The sequence below is a fragment of the Carcharhinus amblyrhynchos genome, chromosome 13 (assembly GCF_965287045.1).
Source record: "Carcharhinus amblyrhynchos chromosome 13, sCarAmb.v2.hapA, whole genome shotgun sequence".
Classification (NCBI taxonomy): Eukaryota; Metazoa; Chordata; class Chondrichthyes; order Carcharhiniformes; family Carcharhinidae; genus Carcharhinus; species Carcharhinus amblyrhynchos.
In genome coordinates, this window is record NC_137336.1 from 20244477 (window position 1) to 20270703 (window position 26227).

The following is a 26227-nucleotide window of genomic DNA, read 5'->3' on the forward strand; positions in this document are numbered from 1 at the left end:
CGTGAAAATCCCCTACTTGCCACATTCCAGCACCCGTTCGGGTACACTCAGGGAGAATTTAGCATGGCCAATGCGCCATGGACAGTGGGAGGAAACTGGAACACCCAGAGAAAACCGACGCAGTAACAGGGAGAACGTGCCTCCCTGTGACCCCACACAGACAGTGAACCAAGCCGGGAATCGAAGCCGGGTCCCTGGTACTGTGAGGCAGCAGTGCTAACCACTGTGCCACCATGCCACCCTCAATATCTGAACAGAATGATAGAACAAGATTTCACATTTTAAGACTTGCATTGTAACAAACAGACTAGAAGTACCATTAACTAAACACAATTTTGATAGCCAATTTATATTTTAAACAATGGAACAAAGGTTTAGCCCTTTCAAACCAACTGAAAAAGCCCACTTTACAGGTCTACATTACACTGTCTTTTAGCAGGCATTTAATTCTCCCAGAATCATTTCTAAGTGATTCTTAGCTTCCTGAGGTTTACCTCTGTTATTAGCCTTTCCTGACATGGCAACGCTTAACCCCAGAACTGTCTTTTCCGATGAGGGCTTTTCTTGGAGATTCACTCTCAAGTGCAAATTAGGCAAATCTTCTAACCTTGTTTTTAACTCCTCACAATGGTCTTTCAACCGGAACATTCCTGTGCAATTAACCATCAAGACATTTGGTGGAGAGGCGGTACAGTGGAGGGTGGCATGGTGACACAATGGTTAGCACTGCTGCCTCACAGCTTCAGGGACCTGGATTCGATTCCCAGCTTGGGTGACTGTGTGGAATTTGCACATTGTCCCTGTGTCTGCATGGGTTTCCTCTGGGTGCTCCGGCTTCCCCCCCACAGCCTAAAGATGTGTGGGTTAGGTTGATTGGCTATAATAAATTACCCATTAGTGTCCCAGGATATGTAGGTTTGAGGGATTAGTGGGGTAACTGTGGGGTTACAGGGATAGGGCCTGGGTGGGATTGTTGTTGGTGTAGACTTGATGGGCCGAATGGCCTCCTTCTGCAGTGTAGGGTTTCTATGATACTATCTGTGTTGGATGCAGGCAGGCTAATTTTATCTTTGTGATATTCAGTGATATTTTAGGGAAGTCCATAACCCAATCTGACAGTGCCTGATACCTCTCAAAACCCATCTCCATGGCATTGTATCCAGTTAGAAATGTTGATTAGCCATTCTTTAGATTCCAACTTTATCCTTTCCTGGAATCAAATGGTTTAAAGTATAACCGCTTACAACCTGACATTCTCAACATCTTCCTTTGAACTTTGGAAACTACTCGTTTCATGACTGCAACCACAGATGCTGTTGCCATTGTCTCCAAATATAAATCCCTTACACCCTCTTCCAGAAAAACAAGTCAAGCCCCTTTTAATATTTAACAGGCACATCAGCCCAGGCCTGCTGATAGACAGATGACAGAACAAGTCACATGACTTTAGTGGGAGGCATTGGTGCACTGATATTGTCAATGGACTAGTAATCCAGAGACACAGGGCAATGTTTTGGGGAGATGGCAGATGATGACATTTGAATTAAATAAAAATCTGGAAGTAAAAATCTCATGGTGCCAGCATGGTGCCTCTGTGGCAACACTGCTGCTTCACAGTGCCAGGGACCCAGGTTCGATTCCCCACTTGGCTCACTGTCTGTGTGGAGTTTGCACATTCTCCCAGTGTCGGCGTGAGTTTCCTCCGGGTGCTCCAGTTTCCTCCCACAGTCTGAAACATGTGCTGGTTAGGTGCATTGGCCAGCTAAATTCTCCTTCAGTGCACCCAAACATGTGGCGGAGTATGCGACTAGGAATTTTTCACAGTAGCTTCATTGCAGCGTTAATGTAAGCCTACTTGTGACTAATAAATGAAGTAATAATGACAACCATGAATCCATTGTCAATTGTTGTAAAAGCACATTTGGTTCCTTTAGGGAAGGAAATCTGCCATCATCACCTGGTCTGGCCTACAAATCTACAGCGATGTGGTTGACTCTTAAACAACTTCTGAAAAGCCCTCGCAAACTCAGTTGGGAGTAATTAGGGGTAGGCAGAAATAAATGTTGGCACATTGATAAATTAATTATTAAATAAACTCCCTTTACCCTAAATTAAGGACACATTCCAAAAACATAATGTCATTCACCTCATAATTGTAAAAATTGCCTTGTTTCATCCTTTTACATCTTTGATCATGCTTTATATGCTAATTTTCAATGTGATCTCAAGTAGACCAAGGGGCAGTGAGGGGCACAGTGCTTAGCACTGCTGCCTCACAGCACCAGGGACCTGGGTTCGATTCCTGGCTTGGGTCACTGTTTGTGCGGAGTCTGGACCTTCTCCCCACGTCTGCATGGGGTTCCTCCGGGTGCTCCAGATTCCTCCCACGCTCTGAAAGATGTGCTGGTTAGGTACACTGGCTAAATTCTGTTTCTGTGTACCCGAACAGGCACAAGTGTGTGGCGACTAGGGGATTTTCCCAGTAATTTCATTAATGTAAGACTACTTGTGACACTAAAAATAAATAAAGTTAAGCGTAGGGGTGTCCAAAATAATGTGGCTCTGTTACCTGCCTCTGAACCCCTGCTAATTGGACTGACAACACTTATCCACCTTAGTACTAGATCCACTAGTGCATAAAAATTAAGCTTGCAGGTAATAGTATTTATTATAGGGTAATTATCAATAACAACATTGCATATAATGTGTGCTCCCCTGTCTAGTTTTTCACAATGACGCCTTCTCTATTTTCTCATAATGATGTCTTCTCTACTTAATACTCTATTTAAGCCCTGTATTCTTTAACATTGGCAATTTTACCTACCACATTGATGCTCATAAAAAAAATGCAGCTGGTCATAAAATTTTCTTTTCAGTCAGTGCATAATGTAAATAAGGATGTTTATTCATGCACGGTATAATTTTGAAATTTTGATAATACCTCCAAACCACTTCTTCCAGTAAAAGATTTGATGTTAGTAGTAATAGCTTTATGCTGACAGAAAATTGTGAATATTCACTGAAAACATGTTTTGCTCAAGCCAAGGACCCTTTCTAGTGCATTATTTTGACATGTGTGAATTACTTTGTCTCTGATAAAGAATGTTATTTTCAAGGGACTCTGGCATTTGGAGCCTTTTAACCACAGCTTCTATTTACCTGTACCCTCTAGTTTGCTTCAACATGAAAAAGGAGACAGGATGTACCGGTGCAGCCAGTTAGATGTCGTCTGCCTCCAAGAACCAATTTAAATAGAAGAAGTCTTCTTATCTTTCTAATACTGCATCCCGCAGCATATGAAATGTTCCTTTTTTTAGCTGGTCCTTTGGCACCCCAAACCGATGCTTAGTTTGACACTAATTGACACAAACTTGACATTTCTACTCAAAGAGGCCACAGGATTACTGTAATAGGAGATAAAATATTGTCACAGTGGGGCAGTAGAGTTTGTCCCATTTTGGGACTGAGTCGCAGAAACTTGTATCTGACCATGTTTCTCCTAACCTGCGAGTTCATGCATAATATTTGCACAAGAAGGACAAATTAAGGGGCAATGTCATCTTCATAATGTGCCCTGCTAGAGATTTTCCCATACAACACGCTGGGTTACTCAATTATTGGTCACACAATAGCTGGACTAACGTTGGAACAGAGAGGGCATTTAACCCGTGCTATTTCAGTCGCAATGTCATTTAATTCATGTCCATCATTCTGGCTCACTGGCACATAACTTGTTCAGCAATACCTTCCAGGCAGTTCTTCAATTATGAAGACATTGCTGCTCATTGTTCAATTAAAATATTCAAGCAATTTCAGCATGCGCAAAAAAAATGAGATTAATGCCATCTTTGTAACTCCTTTCTGAGAGGGATTATCAGTTCTCTTCTTTAAAGTTAATTTCCTCTAATCAGCTAAAATTGAATCCAACATCAAGATTAAGGGTCTTTCCATAATATATACATTTTGCAATATGTTCAATTAAACACTTCTTACTAAAGACACAATGTCACCTTGTCTAAATAGGTGATGTTATAAAAACCTTGCAAGAATCAAATTGAGCAATTTTAAATGTACTGAATTCACCAAATTCCTTCTATCTCCACAGCATCATCTAACCCCTGCACTATTAACTTACTCCCACCCAAGCACGGTTTGAAACCATTGTACGTGTTTTTGTTATTGGCAGGTTTAACTTTTCCAATAATTTCCTCACTGCATTCCACTCAACACAATCTCGACTCAACTCAACTACACCTATCCCTCACTAAGTTGTGTACACCTATGGTATCGATCTGTACCAATGTCAATTGTCTCTATTCCCGACGCATCAAATTCATAATTTTATCCTCAATTATAACAACTCCCAAGAATCAACCACATTGTTGTGGGCCTGGAGTCAGACGTAGGCCAGACCAAGTAAGGACAGCAGATTTCCTTTCCTTCAGGGCATTAGGTGGGTTTTTACGACAATGATTTCATAGTCATCAGTAAACTTTTAATTCCAGTTCTCTATTGAATTCAGATTTCATTATCTACCATGATGGGATTTGAACCCGTACCCCCCCCCCCACCCCGCCCCCGCCCCCTCTCCCAGAGCATTATCCTGGGTCTCTGGCTTATGAATGCAGTGACAATACTTCTACTGCACTGCTTCCCCATCTCAGGGATTTTCTAGCCCCTCCTACTGCGGGCACTGTCCAGTCCCATTGAAAGTCAATTGACTTTTGGCTGGGTGGGTCCCGTCACAGCTGGGCCAGAAAATCCCAGCCCTCGGGTGGAATTTTCCCATCCTGCCCACCACAGGAATCATGGCAGCTGGGACATGGACCATACAAAGGTCTGTTAACCTCAGGTGGGATTTTCTGGCCTTGGGGTGAGCGCAGCCAGAAAATCCCACCACCAGTTTTTCTGAGTTCTTTCCTAAACTCTTCTGCACGGCTGTTTGTGTGCCAAATTTTTTCAAATTGCCTTCTGTGGGAATCATAGTAGGCAAGACAGAAAATTCGACGGACTGTTCAAAGATCCATGGAGCTCAGGCAGGAATTTCCAGTCTTGGGGCATGCATGAACTATGGGAGGAAACTGGAGCACACAGAGGAAACCCACGCAGACATGGGGAGAATGTGTAAACTCCACACAGACAGTGACCCAAATCAAGAATCGAACCCAAGTCCCTAGAGCTGTGAGGCAGCAGTGCTAACCACTCTGCCACTGTGCCAAGTCAGACAAATTTTTGGGAAGAAAAGTGGGGTTGAGACCACAAACAGATCAACCATAATTTTATTGGCTAAGCGAGGAAGCTTGAAGCAACGAACGGCCCAGTCGTGCTCCAAACCCTAAGTTCCGAAAACAGGAAAGAACTTTTTATAGCACTTTTCCTGAGCACAGGATGTAGTCCAAAGCACTTTACAGTCCATTAGGTTACTTTGAAGTATAGTCACTGTTGTAATGCCAAAGAACAGCAGCCAATTTACACATGCCCAGCTCTCACAAACACCAATGTTATAACAACCAAATAATCTGTTTCCAGTGATGCTGAAAGAGGATAATTCTTCTTCAAGTGTTTGATTTTTATACTCAAGTTCTGAAGTGGGACTTGAACCCACAACCTGCAATTTGGAGGGCAAGAGTGTTACTAACAGAGCTGTAGCTGACACCAGTCCAATCTAGCAAGTAGGAGTACAATATTTACCTCCTTGAAGATAGAGTTGTCACATTCAAGATATTACAGGACTTTAAGAGATTTGTTTACAGCTGATTACCAGTTATAAATGCTATGTTACCATATAAATACTGTGGCTACAAGAGCAGGTCAGAAGCTGGGAAATTTGTGGTGAGTAACTGCACCCCCCCCACCCCACCACACACACACACACACACCACACCCCCCCCCCACAACTCCCCAAATCCTGTCCATAGTCTACAAGGCGCAAGTCAGGAATCTGATGCAATACTCTCCACTTGCCTGGTTGAGTGCAGCTCCAACAATACTCAAGAAATTCAACACCCTCTGGGACAAAGCATTGATTGGCAGTCCACCCACCACCTTAAATATTCACTCCGCCAAAAAAGTAGTTAAAGTTTATTTATGAGTCACAAGTAGGCTTACATTCGCACTGCAATGAATTACTGTGAAAACCCTCTAGTCGCCAAACTCCAGCTCTTGTTTGGATGCACTGAAGGAGAATTAGGGTGGCCAATCCACCTAACCTGCACATTTTTGGATTATGGGAGATCATACACAATGGGCAGAATATTGTGGGGGTGACGGACAGATAGATCAGCTCCCCCCCGCCCCCCGGAAGCACAGTTTGCATAGAGCAAACCTGCTCCATGCCAGCCTGCCCCACACTGCAAACAGGTTAAATTAGGGTAGCGCGGGACTTTTCCCCCCTCACTGGAGAGGATGTCTCGCCCTCAGGAGTTGCTGGTCTGTTCAAACAGCTGGCAGCTCAATCAGTCTTGGCAGTGCCAAGAGTGCATTAGTGGGTGCTGCTGAGACTGCAATCAGAAACAAGATGGTAGCCCATGGATCCCAGAGCAAGGTACGTTTGTGGTCTTAGGGAAGGTTTGGGCAGTTTAGGGAGGGATTTGAGGGGGATGGGAGTGTTACATTGTGTAGAGCAGTGGGTCGGAAAAAAGGGGATGCTACCTCAGATGGGTAGCCCCCGACCCACTAAAGACTGCAGCAAAGATAGGATATCTCCCTTCCTCCCTGCCCTTAGAAAATCTCTTTTTAAAAGAAAACGACCTTCCCACTTGCCCAACTGCCTACACCAACCATTTAATGGCTTGGGCAACATATTTTCATAGTCAGTTGACTTGATAACAAGCCTAACTGACCTAGGATTACTTATATGCCCTCCCGCAGCCTGGTGTGGACATGTCAAATGCAGCCCAGTGACAGCACTGTTTACCATTCTACAAGCTGCACTGCAGCAACTCACCAAGGCTCCTTCAACAATACCTTCCAAACCTATTACAGGGCAGCAGATGTGTAAGGTTACCAGCCTCAACCTCCCCTCGTGGCCACTTACTATCCAGAATCGGAACTGTACCCCCGTTCCTTCACCGTCACTGGGTCAAAATCCTGGAACTCCTTTTCTCACAGTGCTGTGGGTACCCCTCATGGAATGCAGCAGTTCAAGAAGGTGGCTCAATACCACCTTCTCAAGGGCAATTAGGGATGGGCAATAAATGCTGGTCTAGACAGTGGTGTCTACATCCTGTTAATGAATAAACAAGTGACAATTAATTACTATCATTGAAATTATGCTATTATTCAATCACTGAATCTTGTGTGTGCATTTAAAGATGTAAAATCTTTGAACTATGTATGTTAGGATGTGAAAAATTAAAGTTTCCTGTGATAGCGTCTGCAACTTTTCATGATTTCTGTCACTTTCAGTGGACTGTTTGGACCCAACATGCTCAAACCATGGAGTATGCGCCCAAGGGGACTGCCACTGCAGCCCAGGTTGGGGTGGATTGAACTGTGAAATTCCCAGAGCTCAGTGCCCAGACCAGTGCACGGGACATGGCACCTACATTCCAGAAACAGGACTCTGCAGCTGTGATCCAAGCTGGATTGGCCCGGACTGCTCAGTTGGTAAGGAAATTAACTCTCTGCATGACCAACCAGTACAAAATTAGTTGTACCTGTGTTCCATTGGACGTGTACTTTGGCTTGGAAATGAGACTGCAGGACTTTTGCCCTACGAATGCATTCATCTGAATTTCCTCTCACTATTACTTCATTAAACATTTATTTCAAATCAACTTCTTGCTTCTGACTTTGGAGAGGCTTTCAGTATTATCCGAGTTGTAATTAAGAGGGAGGAGCTATTAAGCAGTATGTCGCATGTCAAACAAGCCAAGGTACAGTGTTCCATCTGCTTCGAGGTAATGAAGACATGAGAACTCTTGGGCACACGTGGGATATATCTCATTAAGCTCTTAGATGAAGAAACTGAGGAGAGCAAAGTAAAGGTCTTGGACTGGCTGTTCGCCAAACTTAGTAGCGTGAAAAGTGACTCCAACTAGATTAATTGTTTGGAAGATATGGCAAGTCAAACAGAAGAATGGCCATGGGACATATTTAAATGCAAAGGTGAATAAAAGACAGAGTAATTCCATTCCAGATAGATGCAAAGGAGGCATATCAAAGACAGGAAGGAGTTCCAATAAGCAGATCAAAATAAGATCTAACCAAAAGGGAGACAGCAAATGCAGAAGACATCAACCAGGAATAGTGAAGGTCTGAAAGGTAGAAAAGTCTTTCTTTGCTTCTTTAATTTATCTTCTTGTCTCCATTTGATCAAATCAAATCAAATGGAAACAAGAAGAGAAATTAGAGAGGCAAAGAATTTCTGCCAGAAAAGAGCCAGCACAATGGTATAATGATCAACACTGCTGCTTCACAACACCAAGAACCTGGGTTCAATTTCCTCCCTTGGGTGACTGTCTGTGTGAAGTTTACACCTTCTCCCCATGTCTGCATGGGTTTCCACCCACACTCCAAAGATGTGCAAGTTAGTTGGATCAACTATGCCCAATTACCCTTAGTGTTAGAGGAATGAGCGGGGTAAATATGTTGGGTTATAGGATTAGGGCTGGGTGGAATTGTTGTCTCTGCAGACTTGATGGGCCAAGTGGCCTCCTTCTGCACTGTAGGGATTCTATGTGGTCAACAAAAAGGGAAAACAGTCAGAACTTTCAGAAGACTTTCACAATACACAAAGATGGAGTTTACAAGTTTGGAATTGAAGGCAACCATTTTGTATTTGACACTTATGTACAGGAGTGCATTTTAGAATCATAGAATTCCTACAGTGCAGAAGGAGGCCATTTGGCCCATCGAATTTGCAGTGACTATAAGTCGCCCAGACCCTATCCCCATAACCCCACTAATTTACCCTGCTAACCCCTTCACACTAAGAGACAGTTTACCATGGCCAATCAACCTAACCCGCACATCTTTGGAGTGTGGGAGAAAACCGGAGCACCCAGAGGAAACCCACGCAGACACGGCAGGGTGGCCCCAGAATTTCGTACCTTTTGTCGTATATTTTTCTGTTGCGTCTGTTTGGATGCATTTGATTTGTACGTCCGAGAAATCCAAATGAAAGCAGGACCTTGGAACTCAATTTTAACTCCGTGGCAAGCATGTGCAAAGCGGCATGCCCATCCAAGAATGGTAGCCTGCAGGCTCAGCCAATTTTAATGGCCAAGCCTCATTAGCATACCACATGCTGACTTCCCAACCAAAACGGCCAGCAAATTGGTGGGAAGCAACTTACCGGCTGTTAAAACTGAGCGGCAGAAGGCCACCCCTATGGGTACAAGCCCCAGAATTAAGCATGTGCTCCAGGAGATAGAGAGCAGTGCAGAACAGGGCAGGCCCAAAATTTTCTTGTGGAGCCCCGAGGAAAAATTGACACCCCTCCTCACCAATAAGGAAACTTTAAAATAAAACATCTTCTTTTAACAAGTGCTTTGGCTGCTAATCCAGACAAGGTTTGCCTGACAAAAAAAAGCATCCCTGTCACAAGCTCAGATTAAAAATAGCAGATCAGACATCATTGATGTCACTGGAGCCTAATCTGTATATTTTAAGGTCGATCCATGCAGGCTACTGGCAGATGTCTTTGCTGCCTGAAGTTTTAAATTGCTGTCGGCCAGGTCAGGCTCAGAAAGCAGCCAGACCCACATTTCATTTTAACTGGTGACAATCCCCTTCCCTCATGCCAAGGCATGTCTTTTTGCAGTAAATAGCAGAATTTTTCAATACAGGTTTCAGAGTAAATGTGCCTCCACAATTTGCAGCTGACCTTATACATTACACAAGTTCGGAACAAGAGCCTACTTTATAAAAAGGGGACTTTCAACACTCTTACCTCCTTATCTTCCTTGTTTGGTCTTAAGGTTATAGTGTCTCCATATTCAACTCAACAGTGGAGAACAGCTTGTTCTGACTTAGACCCTTAATCATTAAGGAACTGTGCAGTCCACCACCCTTGTACCTGTGGTTGAAAGGTTTTCCTTTGTAAGTGTTGCGGAACCTAATAAAAACTCCAGTTCCAATATCTCAAATGGCTGAGACTGCATAATGCACCATCTAGTTGTTGTGTCATTTGAAATTCTGTTTCTTATCTTCAGAAGTATGCTCTGTGGACTGTGGCACCCATGGCGTTTGCATATCTGGTGTGTGCCGGTGTGAGGAAGGCTGGACAGGTATGGCGTGTGATCAGAGAGTTTGTCATCCTCGCTGCGCAGAGCATGGAACCTGCAAGGATGGGAAGTGTGAATGTCGGGAGGGCTGGAATGGAGAGCACTGCACCATTGGTAGGGAACAAGGTTGATTGCTCCTTTCTAATACATACTTCATAGAAAAAAAATAGACTTGTTAAATCATGCTATCTGTATGTCTGCCGAGTGTATTTCCTCACAGTCAGTTTGTGATCCTAGCTCTATAACCGTGTAGGTGGGGAGGGAAAAGGAAGGAAAGAGTTGCTTTAACATCAGAGAGGATTGCGAAGGTAAGAGGACATGTCAACATTAAGGACTCCTGTGTGACGGATGCTCCCAATGGTGGAGGTGTCCAGAACCAGGGCTGTCCGTCTGAGGATACAGGGTAAATCATTTAGGACGGAAATGAGGAGAAATCTCTTCACCCAGAGAGTGGTCAGCCTGTGGAAAAAAAGCAGTTGAGGCCCAAACATCAAATGCTTTCAAGAAGCAGTTCGGTACAGCACTTGAGGTGAAAGGGATCCAAGAATACGAGGCAAAAGGCAGGTTCAGGCTACTGAGTTGGATGATCAGCTGTGATCATAATGAATGGTAGGGCAGGCTCGATGGGCCGAATGGCCTCCCCCTACTCCTATTTTCTCTGTTTTTATGATACCTTATGACAGTTTGCAGAGCAGGAGAGTCACATTCTTGATCATCTGCCTCTCCCCTGGAGGAAATGGTGATTGGATGAAAGAAGAAAGATGGCATGAAACAAGGATAACCACTTCTGTAAACCAAGATGAGGAGGATTTTCTTCAGCAAGAGGGTGGGGTGGTGAATCTATGGAATTTGTTGCCACAGAAGGCTGTTGAGGCCAGGTCATTGAGTATATTTAAGACGTAGATATATATGTTCTTGATTGGTAAGGGGATCAAAGATTATGGGGAAAAGTGGTGTGGAATGGGGAAACTCATCAGCCATGATTGAATGGCGGAGCAGTCTTGATGGTTGGAATGGCCTAATTCTGCTCCTATGGTTATTGTCTTATGGTTCCTGAACTCCGGCATTATGTTATAGCACCTTCCAAACTCTCAACCTCTACCGAGCTAAAAGGAGAAGGGCAGCAGGTTCACGAGAATACCACTAGCTGTAACTTCCCCTCCAAGCTACATACCATCCTGACTTGGAACTGTATCACTACTCCTTCAAAGTTACTTGATTGAAATTGTGGATCTCTGTTCCTCGCAGCACTGTGGCAGTGCAAGAAGGAGACTTAACACCATCTTCTCTAGGACAATTAGAAATGGGCAATAAATGCTGGTCTAGGCACCAATATCCACTGCACGTGAAATAATTTCTAAAATGTGCACCTAGAGGCTAGGGATTAATCCCGCCTGGGCAGATGGTACAATCTCTGAAATTAAGAATCTCCCGATGACCATGATACCATAGTCAATTGTCAGAAAAGCACATCTGGTTCACTAATGTCACAGTGGTTAACACTGCTGCTTCACAGCACCAGGGGTCACGGTCTGTGTGAAGTTTGCATGTTCTCGATGTGTCTGTGTGGGTTTCCTCCGGGTGCTCCGGTTTCTTCCCACATTCTGAAAGATATGCTGGTTAGGTGCATTGACCCAAACAGGCGCCGGACTATGGTGACTAGGGAAATTTCACAGTAACTTCATTGCTATGTTAATGTAAGCCTTACTTGTGATTAATAAATAAACTTTACTGAGGAAAGAAAATCTGCCATCCTTACCTGGTCTGACCTACATGTGACTCCAGAGCCACAGCAATGCAGTTGACCCTCAACTGCTCTCCACGGGCAACTAGGGATGGATAATAAATACTGGCCAGTGATGCCCATGTCCCATAAATGAATCAAAAAAAAATCACAGGTAGGGTACTCATGAATATATCAGCCAGGAACCTCCAAGAAATTCAAAGTGGGGGATCACAAAGTGACATTTGCAAAAGATTTAGTGCATTGAAGATATTTAGCCTCATTCATAAATCACTGGGGGGAGTTATGGCTTGGAATAGTACTGTAAAAATGGGTAATAGCAAACTCACATCACATTTTAAACTCCTCCCAATTTTTTCTTTCCACTGATGTAAATGAAATGCCAGTTTGTCATGGTTTAGTTTATAGGACCGCACAAAATCAAACTTGCCCACGTTATTTTTCAAAGGGATTGAGAAGGAGTTTGCAGTTATAATTTTTTTGGCTTATCTTGCTCCACTGCCTGGGCAGTTGTGAGAGGAGGAAAAGACAGGTAATGTGGGAATGAAGGAAAAGGAAATTAATTGTGAGACGATCTTTGAGGTTTAATCATTAACCTCGATAGTTCATTAGGTTCTAAGCATTGCTGAGAAAGTGTTCAATGGGCATGGTTCTGTTTGATTTCCCTCTGTCAGCCATCATTGTGGAAAACGAGATCTAAACTCGACAGCACCCAAAGACTGGCATGGGGATTGCAGCATGCTATTAACCTGTATCCATTGTTTGCCATTCAGACAGCGTGCCAACTTCATGCTACCAGTTCATTTCAATGATTTTAGCATCCAACCAGCACTAACTATGCTGTTGATTGACTGAACACATCAGAGGGAAACCCTAAATTGTGAATGGTTAGCACTGTTTAAAACAGGGCTTTCCAGACACTGGGTGTCATGAGCTCCAAGGCAGCAGTGACTGTTGTTGCGCTCAAACTTAATGTTCACAGCTACGAAGCCGTTTTATATTGGCTTTTTGGTAGATATAACCTAATGGATGGTTTTCTGAGGCTTTAATTGCTGCTGTAAAAAAATGCCATTGAAAAATTCAGTGTTTTTTTTAGAAGCCTGCAGTTTAAACAATTCTCACAGCACTGAACATCTCCCACCGACCACTGTACCCCTCCCCACCATACATGGCAACTGAAGCTAAATCCCCCTCCCCAACACAGGGTCACACGCAGCATGAGGCACACAATAGGTTCAGACCAGGAAAAGATTTTCACAGAAATATATTCAAAGAATCCTGCAGTGCGAAAGGAGGCCATTCTGTCCATCAAGTCTGTACTGATCACAATCCCACCCAGGCCCTATCTCCATAACCCTATACATTTACCCTAGCTAGTCTCTCTGACACTAAGGGGCAATTTAGCATGGCCAATCCACCTAACCCGCACATCTTTTCAAAGCACTATAACTGAAAGCCAGCCTGCTCTGCTCAAACCACCCTTCAACACTAAAAGGGGACATGTACTGTGGCTGCAATGGATGCTGGCAACTTTCAGGAAATGACCCTGATCTTGGAACACTGAAAGTGCAGGCCCCAATGTTCCTGGACACTACGCTGGAGGCATTGGTGGAGAATATGGGCAGGAGGAGAAATGCTCTGTATTTGCAAAGGGACGAGACATTCCAATCCCACATTCAGGAAACAGTGGATGCAGATAGCCAGAAAGTTAATGGCAGGAACCAAGGCCTGAGCAGCTAGATGCAGTTCAAGGACCTCACACGAGCAAATGTATCTTTAATGGTAAATCCTACTAACTGCACCAGTTGAATTCATCTCGCCCTCGGCTGAATCTTACAAAGCGCTGTTGTCCCCGACCCCTGGCTAAAAGGTCCAGGAGGAGCCCACCTTTCATCCCAAAAACTTCCTTCCAGCTATTTAAGGCTGGGAGAGGCATGAAGGTGAGACTTCTGCCCCTCTCTCAGGAGACGTTCTGCCTTTGTGTGCCACCAACCAATCGGATTAGCCCGCAGCTCTGTGGTCTCAGAGGGACTACCATGAGCATTGGTCACTGCTGAGACAACTGACCCCCGCAGCTGAAGAGCCTGTACTGACTGCTAAATCCATGGTCAGGAGTCTCAGTGAATAGTAGTGAATAGTGTGAGTCGAGGTGGCAGATGGGTGGGAGGGTGTGTGTGTGAAGGCCTAGGAGACCAGAAGAGAGGTAAAGGGGGTTGGGAGAGCAAGGGCTGGGGTGGGGGGGGGCTGCCTCCAGTGGGCCCATGGAGCCCACAAAGTAAGAAGTCCCCATTACTTGACAGCAGCTCACGCAACCAAAGCTTCTGGGCTTTCTGCAAGATATAGGCCTCCTCTCGCCGGTAAAATTGCAGTGCAGCAAGATGAGGTTGCCAAGGGACCATTATTTGGCCACTTATGGTTGTCAATAGGCCCACGGATAGATGGACCACCTGACACTTTCTCTGCCTCCAGTAAAATTCCAGACAGGTTGGCAGCAGGAAGGCCACCAGCTGGATTTTATGTGCCCACCCCCCCCACCGCCCCAACCGCCTTTAGATCTGCTGGCAGGGGAGCATAAATTCCAGTGCCCCCCCCACCTCGATTCTGCCACCAACCCTGTCTCTCAGAACTCATACCTGATATTCATATGCTCCATCACACACTGACATTGCTGACAGACTCACACCACAACTTACAGTCTGCACGCACTGCCACTATTAAACTGTGAGAGCCACATCACCCAGATACATTGTACAATACTCATTGACACATTTCCCTCTCTTCAGCAGGACAATGAGAGGTAGAGGTAGGGACAAGTATGCCTTTGTGTCCTAATTCCCAAGGACGAGATGCTACTGGCCATAATTGAGATGCCCATTCTGAAAGCATGGCCAGCGGCGGGGCTGAAACCATTGAGGATGATGGTATCCTCATGCCTTATCTTCCTTCTCACATTACACTTCCCTCTCGTCCCACAATATCTTTGATCTGCAAACTTCATCTGGTATAAGTACGCACCTGTTTTCCCAACCCAACCTCTCAGACTCACCTTATCCTTTCCAAGTAGTGCAATTCGACCATCCGGCAGAGAAACAGCAAGAAGACAGCAACAATGAAGATGCAATGTGACTCGATTTCACAATCACAGTTGCCAACTCAACACTGACACTGCACATAACTTAGAGGATATTAAGCAGGCTGGATCTGAACGTAGTGAGATCCAGCAGTTTTAGTGGCCTGCAGTCAAGACAGGGAAGAAGGAGAGCCCAGATACAGATACCAAGGGGGTGGGAGCTTAACAGAGCATGAACCTGTTGTCCCCTCTAAGGGTGATAGCATTCATCCTTCCACAGCTGCCATAACCGTCTCGCTGTTGCCTGTTAGCCAGCAAACCAACACTGCAGCTATCAATGCTAAGATGGTGCAGTTCACAAACAGTCTTTCTAAACCCAGAGCTACTCAAGGTCATCCCCAGCCTTTTACCTTACTTAAGGAGGGACACACTTGCAGGGTAGAGAAGGTTCACTCGGGTGATTCCTGGCATGAGGGACTTGTCTTATGAGGAAAAATTAAATAGGTTGGTTCTGTTACACTCTTTGCAAATGCGGGGTGATCTCATTGAAACATATAAGATTCTACAGGGGTTTGACAAGGTAGATGCTGAGAAGTTCGGAAGGGAAATTAGAAACGGCAACGCAGTTTAAAAATAAGGGTTGGAATTTTCCTGATATTCACGCTAGCAGGATCTTCCAGTCCCATCAATGGTGGCATCCGCACTGCGGGTTTCCCAGCGATGTGGGATGCAGTCAATGGGGAATCCCATTGAGTTTGAATCCCGCCACGGCAAATTCAATAAATAATATCTGGAATTAAGAATCTACTGGTGACCATGAAACCATTGTTGATTGTTGGAAAAAAACATCCAATTCACTAATGTCCTTTAGGGAGGGAAATCTGTGATCCTTACCTGGTCTTGCCTACGTGTAACTCCAGAGCCACAGCAATATATTTGAATCTCAACTTCTCTCCAAGGGCAACTGAGGATGGGGAATAAATGCTGGCCAGCCAGCAACACCCATGTTCCACAAATGGATAAAAAAAAGACAGGAAAATGGCGTTAAGACCACAATCTGATCAGCCGTGATCTTGTTGAATGTTGAAACAGGCTCAAGAAACGAATGATCTGCTTTTGCTCCGATTTCTAATGTTCCACTGAAAATCAGCATTCTTCCACCAACCATGCTTTAGTAACCGAAGGGTAGGGGCAGTAGGAAAAGACACACACGATGGGCTTTAAGGGAAGCCTCTGATGGAAGGCACATGAGTGACTTGTGACTTTTGTATGCATTACGGCATCATTTTATCTTTAGAAATTTGGTCTGGAATTTTTATTTTGTGAAGGGTTTGATTTTTGCATTGTGGCCAAGTGGATGCTGTGATGTCAGTGACAGGGAGAGAGACTGTGAGGTGTGGGGCAGTTGGTACATAGGAAATTGGGTTTGCTGTTGCTGGCACCATAGTTCAATTCTGATTGGACTGCCTGTCAGAAAGGCACTATTCACGTTTCCATCTTCCCTCTTCTTCCTGATTCTTGTCTCCCTAATCATTCTGCTCCTTAGCTATTCACCACATAGCTGGTGGCAAGGACTGTCCCCTCATGTTAGTGAGATTCTGCAAATCATGGTGGATTCCAAGGGGAACGGCGACTAGTGCAGCATTTTCAGGAGCAACTGGGTTGTGTAGAAACCTCACAATCAACGTCCTTCACCAACCACTTCACTCTCTGCAGACTTCTGAAACTTTAACCAACTAGACAAAGCACCAAGTACTTGTAGGATCTAAGCAACAGCCAGAGGATTATCTTCTTTAAGTTCTTTCATGGGAATTGAGCTAGGCCAGCATTTGATAGAATCAGAGAATCCTTACAATGCAGAAGGAGGCAATTTGGCCCATTGGGTCTACACCGACCACAATCCCACCCAGGCTCTATTTCCATAATACCACATATTTACCCCACTAATCCCCCCAACACTAGGGTCAATTTAGCATTTCTTGTCCATCCCTAATTGCCCATGAAGAGGTAGTGGTGAGCTGCCTTTTTCAACTGATGTGATATAGTTACACCCATAGTGCTGTTCGGAGTGATGATTATAGTTCCAAGTCCAGAATACTTCCTGGTTTTTGCAGCTTTTCTTTAGTTTGAGACTTCTGTCCCTTTCTTGTGCTGCCTATTCAGGCACCTTCTTCTAACTAACCCCAACCTTTTTTTATCTCTGTCAGCCCTTATTGCCCAGCAACAGCATAGTATTTTTCTACATCAGGAGGCAAAAAATCCTCATTAGAATGCAGGCATCTTTTCAAGTGAAACCAAAAATCAAGTTCCCCCTTTCTCAATAAAATAAACTTAAACTTAACGTGTAAACTTAGCTTATTCCTAACATCCACAAATACAAATCCAATTTACTTAACTACCTCTATTTCTACGAATATGTCAATAAAGCATTTTCATTTTTCAAAAAATAAGAAAGATAAAATCATTACTAATTATTGTTCTATAATATTTTATCTTCGCTTTCTCTTTCTATGTTTCCTGATTGATTCAATCACCCTTTTCATTAACTATACGGTTGCAGTCATTGGTGCTAGATTTTCTTCAATCTAACATATTTTTGTCTTAGGCACTGAATTTTCAAAGTAGAATTAATCCATCAGTCAAAACAATTAGTCTTCATTCAACAATCCATAAACTACACAAATTCAATCTTATTTTAAGTAACCACCACACATAGCAGGTTGAGTCTCACTATTAAGCATCCTTTTAAAAGTAAGTTGAAGCAAATGCTTGCATTTTACACAAATGCACACACATATATACAAAATATATTTAATACTATGTGACAAATTAATATATTAGCTAATACATGTAAACAAATTCTGTTTTCTTGCTCCCTCATCATAACAACGTAAAGGCAGGACATTCTTCCATCCAACAAATGGACCCCGTGGTTCTGTAAGAATTTGGAGATTGAAGCAGTGATTCACTGAAGATCATTGCAAATGCTATATCCTTGTATGTTATACTGATCTGCTGAGCTCCTCTATCATGGAGGATGGGGATATTTGTGGAGTCTCCTCCTCCGACTAGGTGTTTCATTGTTCACCACCATTCACGACTGGATGTGTGGCAGGACTGCAAAGCTGAGATCTGATCTGTTGGCTGTGGAGTCACTTGGCTCTATGACTTGCTGCTTGCACTGTTTGCCCTGCAAATAGTCCTGCGTTGCAGCTTCATCAGGTTGATATCTCATTTTTACGTATGCCTGATGTTGCTCCTAATACTCTTCATTGAACCAGGGTTGATCCCCTGGCTTGGTGGAAATGGTAAAAGTGGTGGCAGAGATATGCTAGGCCATGAGGTCCCAGATTCTGATTGAATAGAATGTTGCTGCACTGATGGCCCGTGGTGCCTCATTGATGCCCAGTTTTGAGTTGCTAGTTCAATTTGAAATCTATCCCATTTAACATGGCAGTGGTGCCACACAGACAGTGGAGGATATTCTCAAAGTGACATGACTTTGCCTTCGTAAGGGCTGTGCGGTGGTCACTCCTATTAATACTGCCGTGGACTGATGCATCTGTGACAAGTAGATTTGTGAGGACGGAGTCAAGCGGCTTTTTCCTTCTATTTGGTTCCCTCACTAGCTGCTGCAGACCCAGCCTAACAGCTATGTCTTTTAGGACTCAGCTTGCTCGAGCCAGTAGTAGTGCTATTGCGGCACTCTTGGTGATGGACAATGAAGCCCCCAATCCAGAGTATATTCTGTACCTTTTCCCAGTGATGTTCAACACTGATTCTTCAGCCAAGGGGGAGGTGGTTGGTAGTAATCAGCAGGAAGTTTCCTTGCCCATCTTTAACCTGATGCCATGAAAATTCGTAAGATGAAGTTAATCCTGAGGACGCGCAAGGAAAACTCTCTCCCAACCGTGTACTGCTGTGCCGCCAGCTCTGGGAAGCCTGTCCTGCGGACATAGCTAGAGATGATGATGGTGGTGTCCTGTAACGTACGATTCCCTAATATGACTGTGTCAGGCTGCTGCTGTGAGACAGCTCTCCTGATTTTGGCAGAAGTCCCCAGATGTAGGTAAGGAGGACTTGGTGGGATCAATAGGTCTGGGTTTACCATTGTGGTTTCTGGTGCCCAGATCAATGCTAGCTACTCCATCCAGTTTCATTCCTTTTAGGTTTTGTAGCACTTTCATACGATTGAGTGACTTGCTTGGCCATTTCAGGTAGCATTAATTCACAACCACACTGCAGTGTCTCTGGATTTACCTGTAGGCCAGACCAGGTAAGGAAGGCAGGTTTCCTTCCCCGACAGACATTAGTGAACTAGATGAAAAATGAAGACAATCGACAATGATTTCATGGTCAATGTTCCTGAGCGGAACATTTTAAAAATGTTCCAGGTTTATAAATTGAATTCAGATGGTGGGATTTGAACCCATATTTCTGGACCATTAGCCTGAGCCTTAGGATTGCTACTCCAGAGGCGTTCCTTCAATACCACCAGCACCCCCTCATCTAGGAATTCTAGTCTTGAATCCTCTTCCACCTTCTTCCATCAGAAGAAAAATACAAAGGTCTGAGGTCACGTACTAACTGACTCAAGAACAGCTTCTCCCCTGCTGCTGTCAGACTTTTGAATGGATCTACCTTGCATTAAGTTGATCTTTCTCGACAACCTAGCTACAACTGTAAAACTATATTCTGCATCCTCACCTTTCCTTCCCTATGAACGATATGCTTTGTCTGTATAGCATGCAAAAAAAAAACTTGTTGCTGTATACTAATACATGTGACAATAATAAATCAAATCAAATCACATAATGGGTGATGTCTTCCTGCTAATCCTACCTCCTTTTGTTCAGGCAAGTTGATTTGAGGTAGACGCAGAAACGATTGCACCCTGGCCCACCCTACGCCCCTTTTAACCTTGGGTATAATTGAAAATATTTTGTCCATTCATTTTCAACTGTTCAAGTTAAAGTTAAAAGTTAAGGTTTATTTAGCAGTCCCAAGTAAGGCTTCCATTAACGCTGCAATGAAGCTACTGTGAAATTCCCCTAGTTCAGTGCTGCTGCTAAAGACCAGATATGGTGGTGGGAGCACAATGCTTAATCTCAGAACTGATAGGACGGGAATACATTTTGCTTTGCTGCTAGAATGGTGCACAAAATAGATCGAGATCTCTCCATGCTCATTGTCCAGATCACTAGTTAAGAATGGTAATTTGCCAGCCGCGAAACCGGAGCCCACCATAAGTTGCTGAACAGAGGAGACATAACAAGAGACTACTGAAGTAGAGGAATAAGTTCAACAAAGTGCTGTTGACAGAACCATAAGCCCTGCGGCAGCAACAAAATGCTTTATCTAATTACTCCTCATTTAATCTGTGGCAAAACGTTTGGAAGGTACTATGTAATTTTCCCTTTTGGTTCATAAGCCAATCTTTTAGTTTTGAAAATTGGTTTGCCTGCTTCATCAGTCACTCTAATATGGATTACTTTATGGTCAAAAGGCATTACATTGGAGATTTATTTTAATAAGTACTAAAGTCACACTTTATCCTTTTTTTAGCATCAAATCATTGAATAGCTTTAGCAACTAAAGGTTAGATTCATACAATACTAACTGGCAAGACTCAAATCAATCCTTCATATAGATTTTGCTGCCTTAATGTGTTTTCAGGTTTCAGATGTATTAAGATGTGCTAATAGGCACTTTGGATCTTGCCGCTGAATTGCTATTCATAACGGCTCCTTTTAATCTCTTCTTTTTTAAAAATAACAGATGGCTGCCCTGATCTGTGCAATGGCAATGGGAGGTGCACCCTCAGCCAGAACAGTTGGCACTGCGTCTGCCAGACTGGCTGGCGAGGCCCAGGATGCAACGTTGCAATGGAGACATCTTGTACAGATGGCAAAGACAATGAAGGAGGTGAGTTTACAGTGGGGGAAATGATGTTGGGTTGCAAATGAGAAATCTATACCGAGTTGCAGAATGGACCCCACCAACCCTGATGCACTCCCCGGGCAAACTGGAAGCTGGCAGTCATTCTTCAATGTAAAGAGATGCAGATGGTGCATTGAATCACAGTCCTCAGGCAATCCAATTTACGCCATCCATTTTCTCAACATGAGAATTCCACAACTTTCTCAGACACTTTAAGAAATCCTGCTCTTGAGTTTGAGAGCAATGAAATGGGGAGGCTGTGTGTTCACACTCTAAAATTGGCTCTTGCCAATCTTAAATTGATTATCATAGCAAGAGGGCAAGCAGAAAGCGGGAAAATGGAGGAATTTTTAATGCATAGTTCATTCATCACTTGTTCCTTTGCCGTTCTTTCGGGTTTTTTTTAAAGATAAACTCTCCTGAATATTCAATTTAAGAACTCATCTTTTGTTGCAACATACCTCTTTTTGGTCTCTTAACAAATGCTTACCACTGTGACTCACTCACAATAACCTTGTTTTATGTTCCACATGTCTGATTCCTTTCCCTACATCTCAACAGGACTTGATCTTATCCCTCCATCTATTTGTAATGATTTGTTGTTGATTCGAAGGAGTCAGCATGTATTTAACCACTTCCCTGAATGGTTTTAAACGCCTGAATTCTCTAGCCCTCCTTGCTCCAAGCCCATCATTACCATCTTCCAAGTTGCAGCATCCTATCACACTTGAAATTGACAGAATAATGCCCTCAGCTATCTTCCATGCAAATTCCCTGCCCATGAGTTAATCTTTTAATCCATTCCTTGACTTGCACACCTTTAAATGCTATTTCCACCTTAGTATTTTACGATCTAACTCATTCTTTCATCAATTCCATCATTAATCCCTCTCCCTTTGCTATAATTTGCACTTTTTATATTGTCTTTATTTAATCTAAAGGATTTGTTTCAAGCGGCTCACTGATTAAAAAGATATTTTCATTGCAGAAAGCCTTTTAAAAAATGGTATCAGCAATAGGTCTCCCGTCCTCCAACATTTAAAGAGAGTTTCTAATTTGCCTTGTGATGCTGCCAGCTTTTCTGCTCCCCCTTACTCTTATCTCCCCCTGTCTATGTGGGCGTCTTCCGGAGGCTCCAGCTCCTTCCCACAGTCCAAAGATGTGCAAGTTAGCTGGATTGGCCACACTAAATTGCCCCTTAGTATCCCAAGATGTGTAGGTTAGTTGGGTTAGCCGTGGTAAATGCTTGAGGGTTACAGGAATAGGGTGGGTGGGAGGTTCTGGGTAAAATGCTCTTTCGAAGAATTGGTGCAGACTCAATGGGGCGGAGGCCTCTTTCTGCACTGTAGGGATGCTATCATTCGTTCAATCATTCTATCTTCCCCCTTTTCTGATGAAAGCTCTTTGACCTGAAATATTAACAGGTTTGTTTTTCATGTCTGGGTATTTGCAGCTTTTTCTGCTTTCAATGTCCATCCTCATGATTTACCACCTTCCACAACAATGGGAAAGTGGACACTTCACTGACAGCTTATAGCCTTGTTCCCACATGCCTATTAGCTTTATCAATGACAAAAGAAATTTAAATTATTTATTATTGTCATAAGTAGACCTACATTAACACTCGTTGCCATACTCAGGCATGCTGAGGGAGAATTTAGTTTGGCCAATGCACCTAACCAGCACATCTTTCAGACTGTGGGAGAAAACTGGAGCACCTGGAGGAAACCGACGCAGACAGGGGGACAACATACAGACTCAGCACAGACAGTGACCCAAGTCGAGAATCGAATCTGGATCCCTAACGCTGTGAGGCAGCAGTGCTGCCCACTGTGCCACCTTGCCGCACAGAAATATTCAGTTGAAAAAAATACACAACTTTTTTTTTATTGTTCCCACAATTTTTTTCCTGAGCTGTTTGCAGTCGTGTCCTGAAGAATGGTCTTCATTTTTTTTTCCCCTGGAGTGTTTGAAACAAAGCCCAGGAAAACAGCTGCATGAAATTAATCCAGTGATAATTCTCTCGCCTGCTTATGGGCAAATATCTAGCCTTTGCTGCCTGTTGGTAATGTAACTCAACTCAACTGGATTGAGATGGGCATGAACCCACGCCCCACCACTTATTAGCGATGCGTATCGGTGCCTCAATGATGAGAACACTTTCCTTAAAAAGAAACTGTCAATTGTAAAGAACTGTGATTAATTTAAACACTTTCTTTTCAATCTGTTCAATTTCTATGATCCGGAAACGCGGGCATTGCTAACTCACACTGATCGATAAAAGACGAGTGACTTGTGCAAGTTTTTTTCTTCCAAAGCTCATTATTAATGTGAGAACTTAAAGATGCGTATGTAATGTACACGTGCAAGTCGTAAGCATTATAAATCTTCCATAAATCGTATGGCCCACAGTTGAATTTAGAATGCTGACAGTGCTTTGAACAAAAGGAAAAGGAAAATAAGAGGAAATTGATGGGAGGGAGTTGCTGAGTCTGACAGGTGTGAGATTGAAGTAACTGAGGCTTGGAAGTGCGAGGGAGTCAGACCACTAAACCTAAAAGTGCACAAGAGCTAAGCCAAGTCAGCCAGATTGGGCCTGCCTGCATCTTCCCTCAGATTAGGTTCAGTGAGAAGTATAACACTGAGCACTATTGCACTTGCTCTGCACCTCACTGCTGCCAGTGAAGTGGGGTTAGGTCACACATGGGCAGGGATCCTTCGCTAGCTGCTCCAACAAGATCATCCAGTTGTACCTCATGTCCCCAGAACTCTTAGGTTTCCAATGTGAAGATAATGCTGGCAGGCTGTAATGTTGGTGGGAATATTGAAATCCTTATTAAATTGGACAACGGTTCTTCTTCGAGAGCAAAGCTGTGCTGATGGAGTCAAACAAGCCACAGCAACATTGTACTCGTCAATAATAAATATAAGCAAATAACAAGTCCAATGTAATTCTGATTCTCCAGGGTGACAGCTGTGCCTGAGAACGTCAAGTTGTTCCCTGTAGCTGATTGTACACCACTGAGACTTTGCTGATGGTGCTTTCTAAGGAGGCTTTGATATCACATTCACAGCCTCCTGCTTTGCAAACGAGCAGTTCTCCACAGTTTGCTGAGTACTTGATTGTTTGCAAGATAAATGCAGGATTGGGCGGCAGATTAGCTTAGTGAAGATTGTTGCATTATTGTGTTTCTGATAGGGCTGGCTGACAGATAAATGTGCTGATGTTGACTGACGGTCTCTCTGGGATATAGTCATGAGAATTAAATGGGCAGACGAGGAGTCCACTAACTGTCTAACAGGATGAAACAGTGCCAGGTTTGCCCGGTAATGAGAATCTAGAACAAAAATAACTGGAACACCTATCTTTTAATTATCTAGATCAATGAGATATTGGTAATGTGCAATATCTCACCTTTTCTTGTCATATTTGCCACAGGAAAGTGCTGGATGATGCTATGGGGTATGATGTTTATTACAAATTCCTTTTGCCTCATGGAAAGAACCAGCTTTCTTCAATATTTATGTACACGTCTCTTGGAAGATTATGTTGCCACGTTTCACCCCATCATAAAGTGCATTTATTAGTCACAAGTAGGCCTACATTAATACTGCAATGAGGTTACTGCAAAAGTCCCCTAATCACCACACTCCAGTGCCTGTTCAGGTACACTGAGGGAGAATTTAGCATGGCCACTGCACCTAACCAGCACATCTTTTGGACTGTGGGAGGAAACCGGAGCACCTGGAGGAAACCCTTGCAGACACGGGGAGAACATGCAAGCTCCTCACAGTGACCCAAGCCAGGAATTAAACTTGGGTCCCTGGCATTGTGAGGCAGCAGTGCTAACCTCTGTGTCAGCCAAAACGTATAACATTTGTTATACTATAAGTCACCTTCATCACTTTGAATATCACAAGACCTTTTCAGCTTTCACCTTCTTTCAATTCATAATTACAACAGTAACTTTGGACTTGGATTTGTAAGAACATAGAACAATACTGCACAGGAATAGGCCATTTGGCTAACGATACTGTGCTGAACATAGCGCCAAGTTAAACTAACCTCTTCTGCCTGCCCTTGGTCCATATCCCTCTATTCCTTGCATATTCACGTTCTTGTCTAAAAACTGCCTAAATGTCCCTATCATATCTGCCGACACCACCACCCCTGGCAGCACGTTCTAGACACCTATTACTCTCTGTGTAAAAAACTTGTCTCTCACATCTCCTTTGAACGTTCCCTCTTTCATCTTAAGTATTAGACATTTCCACTCTGGGTAGAAGATTCTGACTGTCAACCCTATGTACACCTGTCATAATTTAATAGACTTCTATCAGATCTCCCCTCAGCCTCCGCCATTCCAGAGAAAATAACCCTAGTTCATTCAGCCTCTCCTCATGCCCTCTAATCCAGGCAGCATCCTGGTAAACCTCTTCTGCATCCTCTCCACATCCTTCCTGTAATGTGGTGACAAAAATTGAGTGCAATGTTCGAAGTGCGGCGTAAACAAAGTTTTATAAAGTTGCAATGGTGCAGCACCGGGGCGACATGGTGGTACAGTGGTTAGCACTGCTGCCTCACAGCATCAGAGACTAGGGTTCAGTTCCTGGCTTAGGTCACTGTCTGGGCAGAGTCTGCACATTCTCCCCATGTCTGCATGGGTTTCTTCCGGGTGCTCCAGTTTCCTCCCACAGTCTGAAAGACATGCTGGTTAGCTGCATTGGCCGTGCTAAACTCTCCCTCAGTCTACCTGAACAGGTGCCAGAGTATAATGACCGGGGGATTTTCACAGTAACTTCATTGTGGCGTTAATGTAAGCTAATTTGTGAAATAAATAAATATGGCACAAATTTGTCATAACTAGCTTTGTAATGTGTCCTTTTGTGAAAAGATAAGCAGAGGGCATGACCATCATGTTGCACAGTTGAACTTGTCATTTGCTGAATAAATATCTCCTCCTCTCTGCTTGCTGTAGATGGACTGATAGATTGCATGGATCCAGACTGCTGCCTTCAGTCCAGCTGCCAGTCTAACCCTCTCTGTCATGGGTCACATGACCCTTTGGACATCATCCAGCAGAACCAATGGGAACTCTCCACTCAAGTTGTGAGATCTTTTTATGACCGCATTAAGCTCCTAGTGGGCAAGGACAGAACTCACATAATCCCCGGGGAAAACCCATTCAATGGCAGGTAAAGAAAGTTTTCTTTTGTTAAGATAAAGAGACAAGTGAAAATGAA

The 26227-nt window shown here is 43.7% G+C and overlaps 1 protein-coding gene across 7 annotated transcripts in view; it reads left to right on the forward strand.

The window, feature by feature from the left end:
- The window catches only part of LOC145351748 (teneurin-2-like), a 1559410-nt gene that overhangs the window by 1462211 nt on the left and 70972 nt on the right, over positions 1–26227 (forward strand). For all 7 annotated transcript variants that reach the window (XM_080201351.1, XM_080201350.1, XM_080201352.1 and 4 more), the window contains 4 exons: positions 7408–7608; positions 10158–10343; positions 20822–20968; positions 25963–26179. In XM_080201351.1, coding sequence (XP_080057477.1) covers positions 7408–7608; positions 10158–10343; positions 20822–20968; positions 25963–26179 — 751 coding nt within the window. The remainder of the gene's footprint in view (positions 1–7407; positions 7609–10157; positions 10344–20821; positions 20969–25962; positions 26180–26227) is intronic.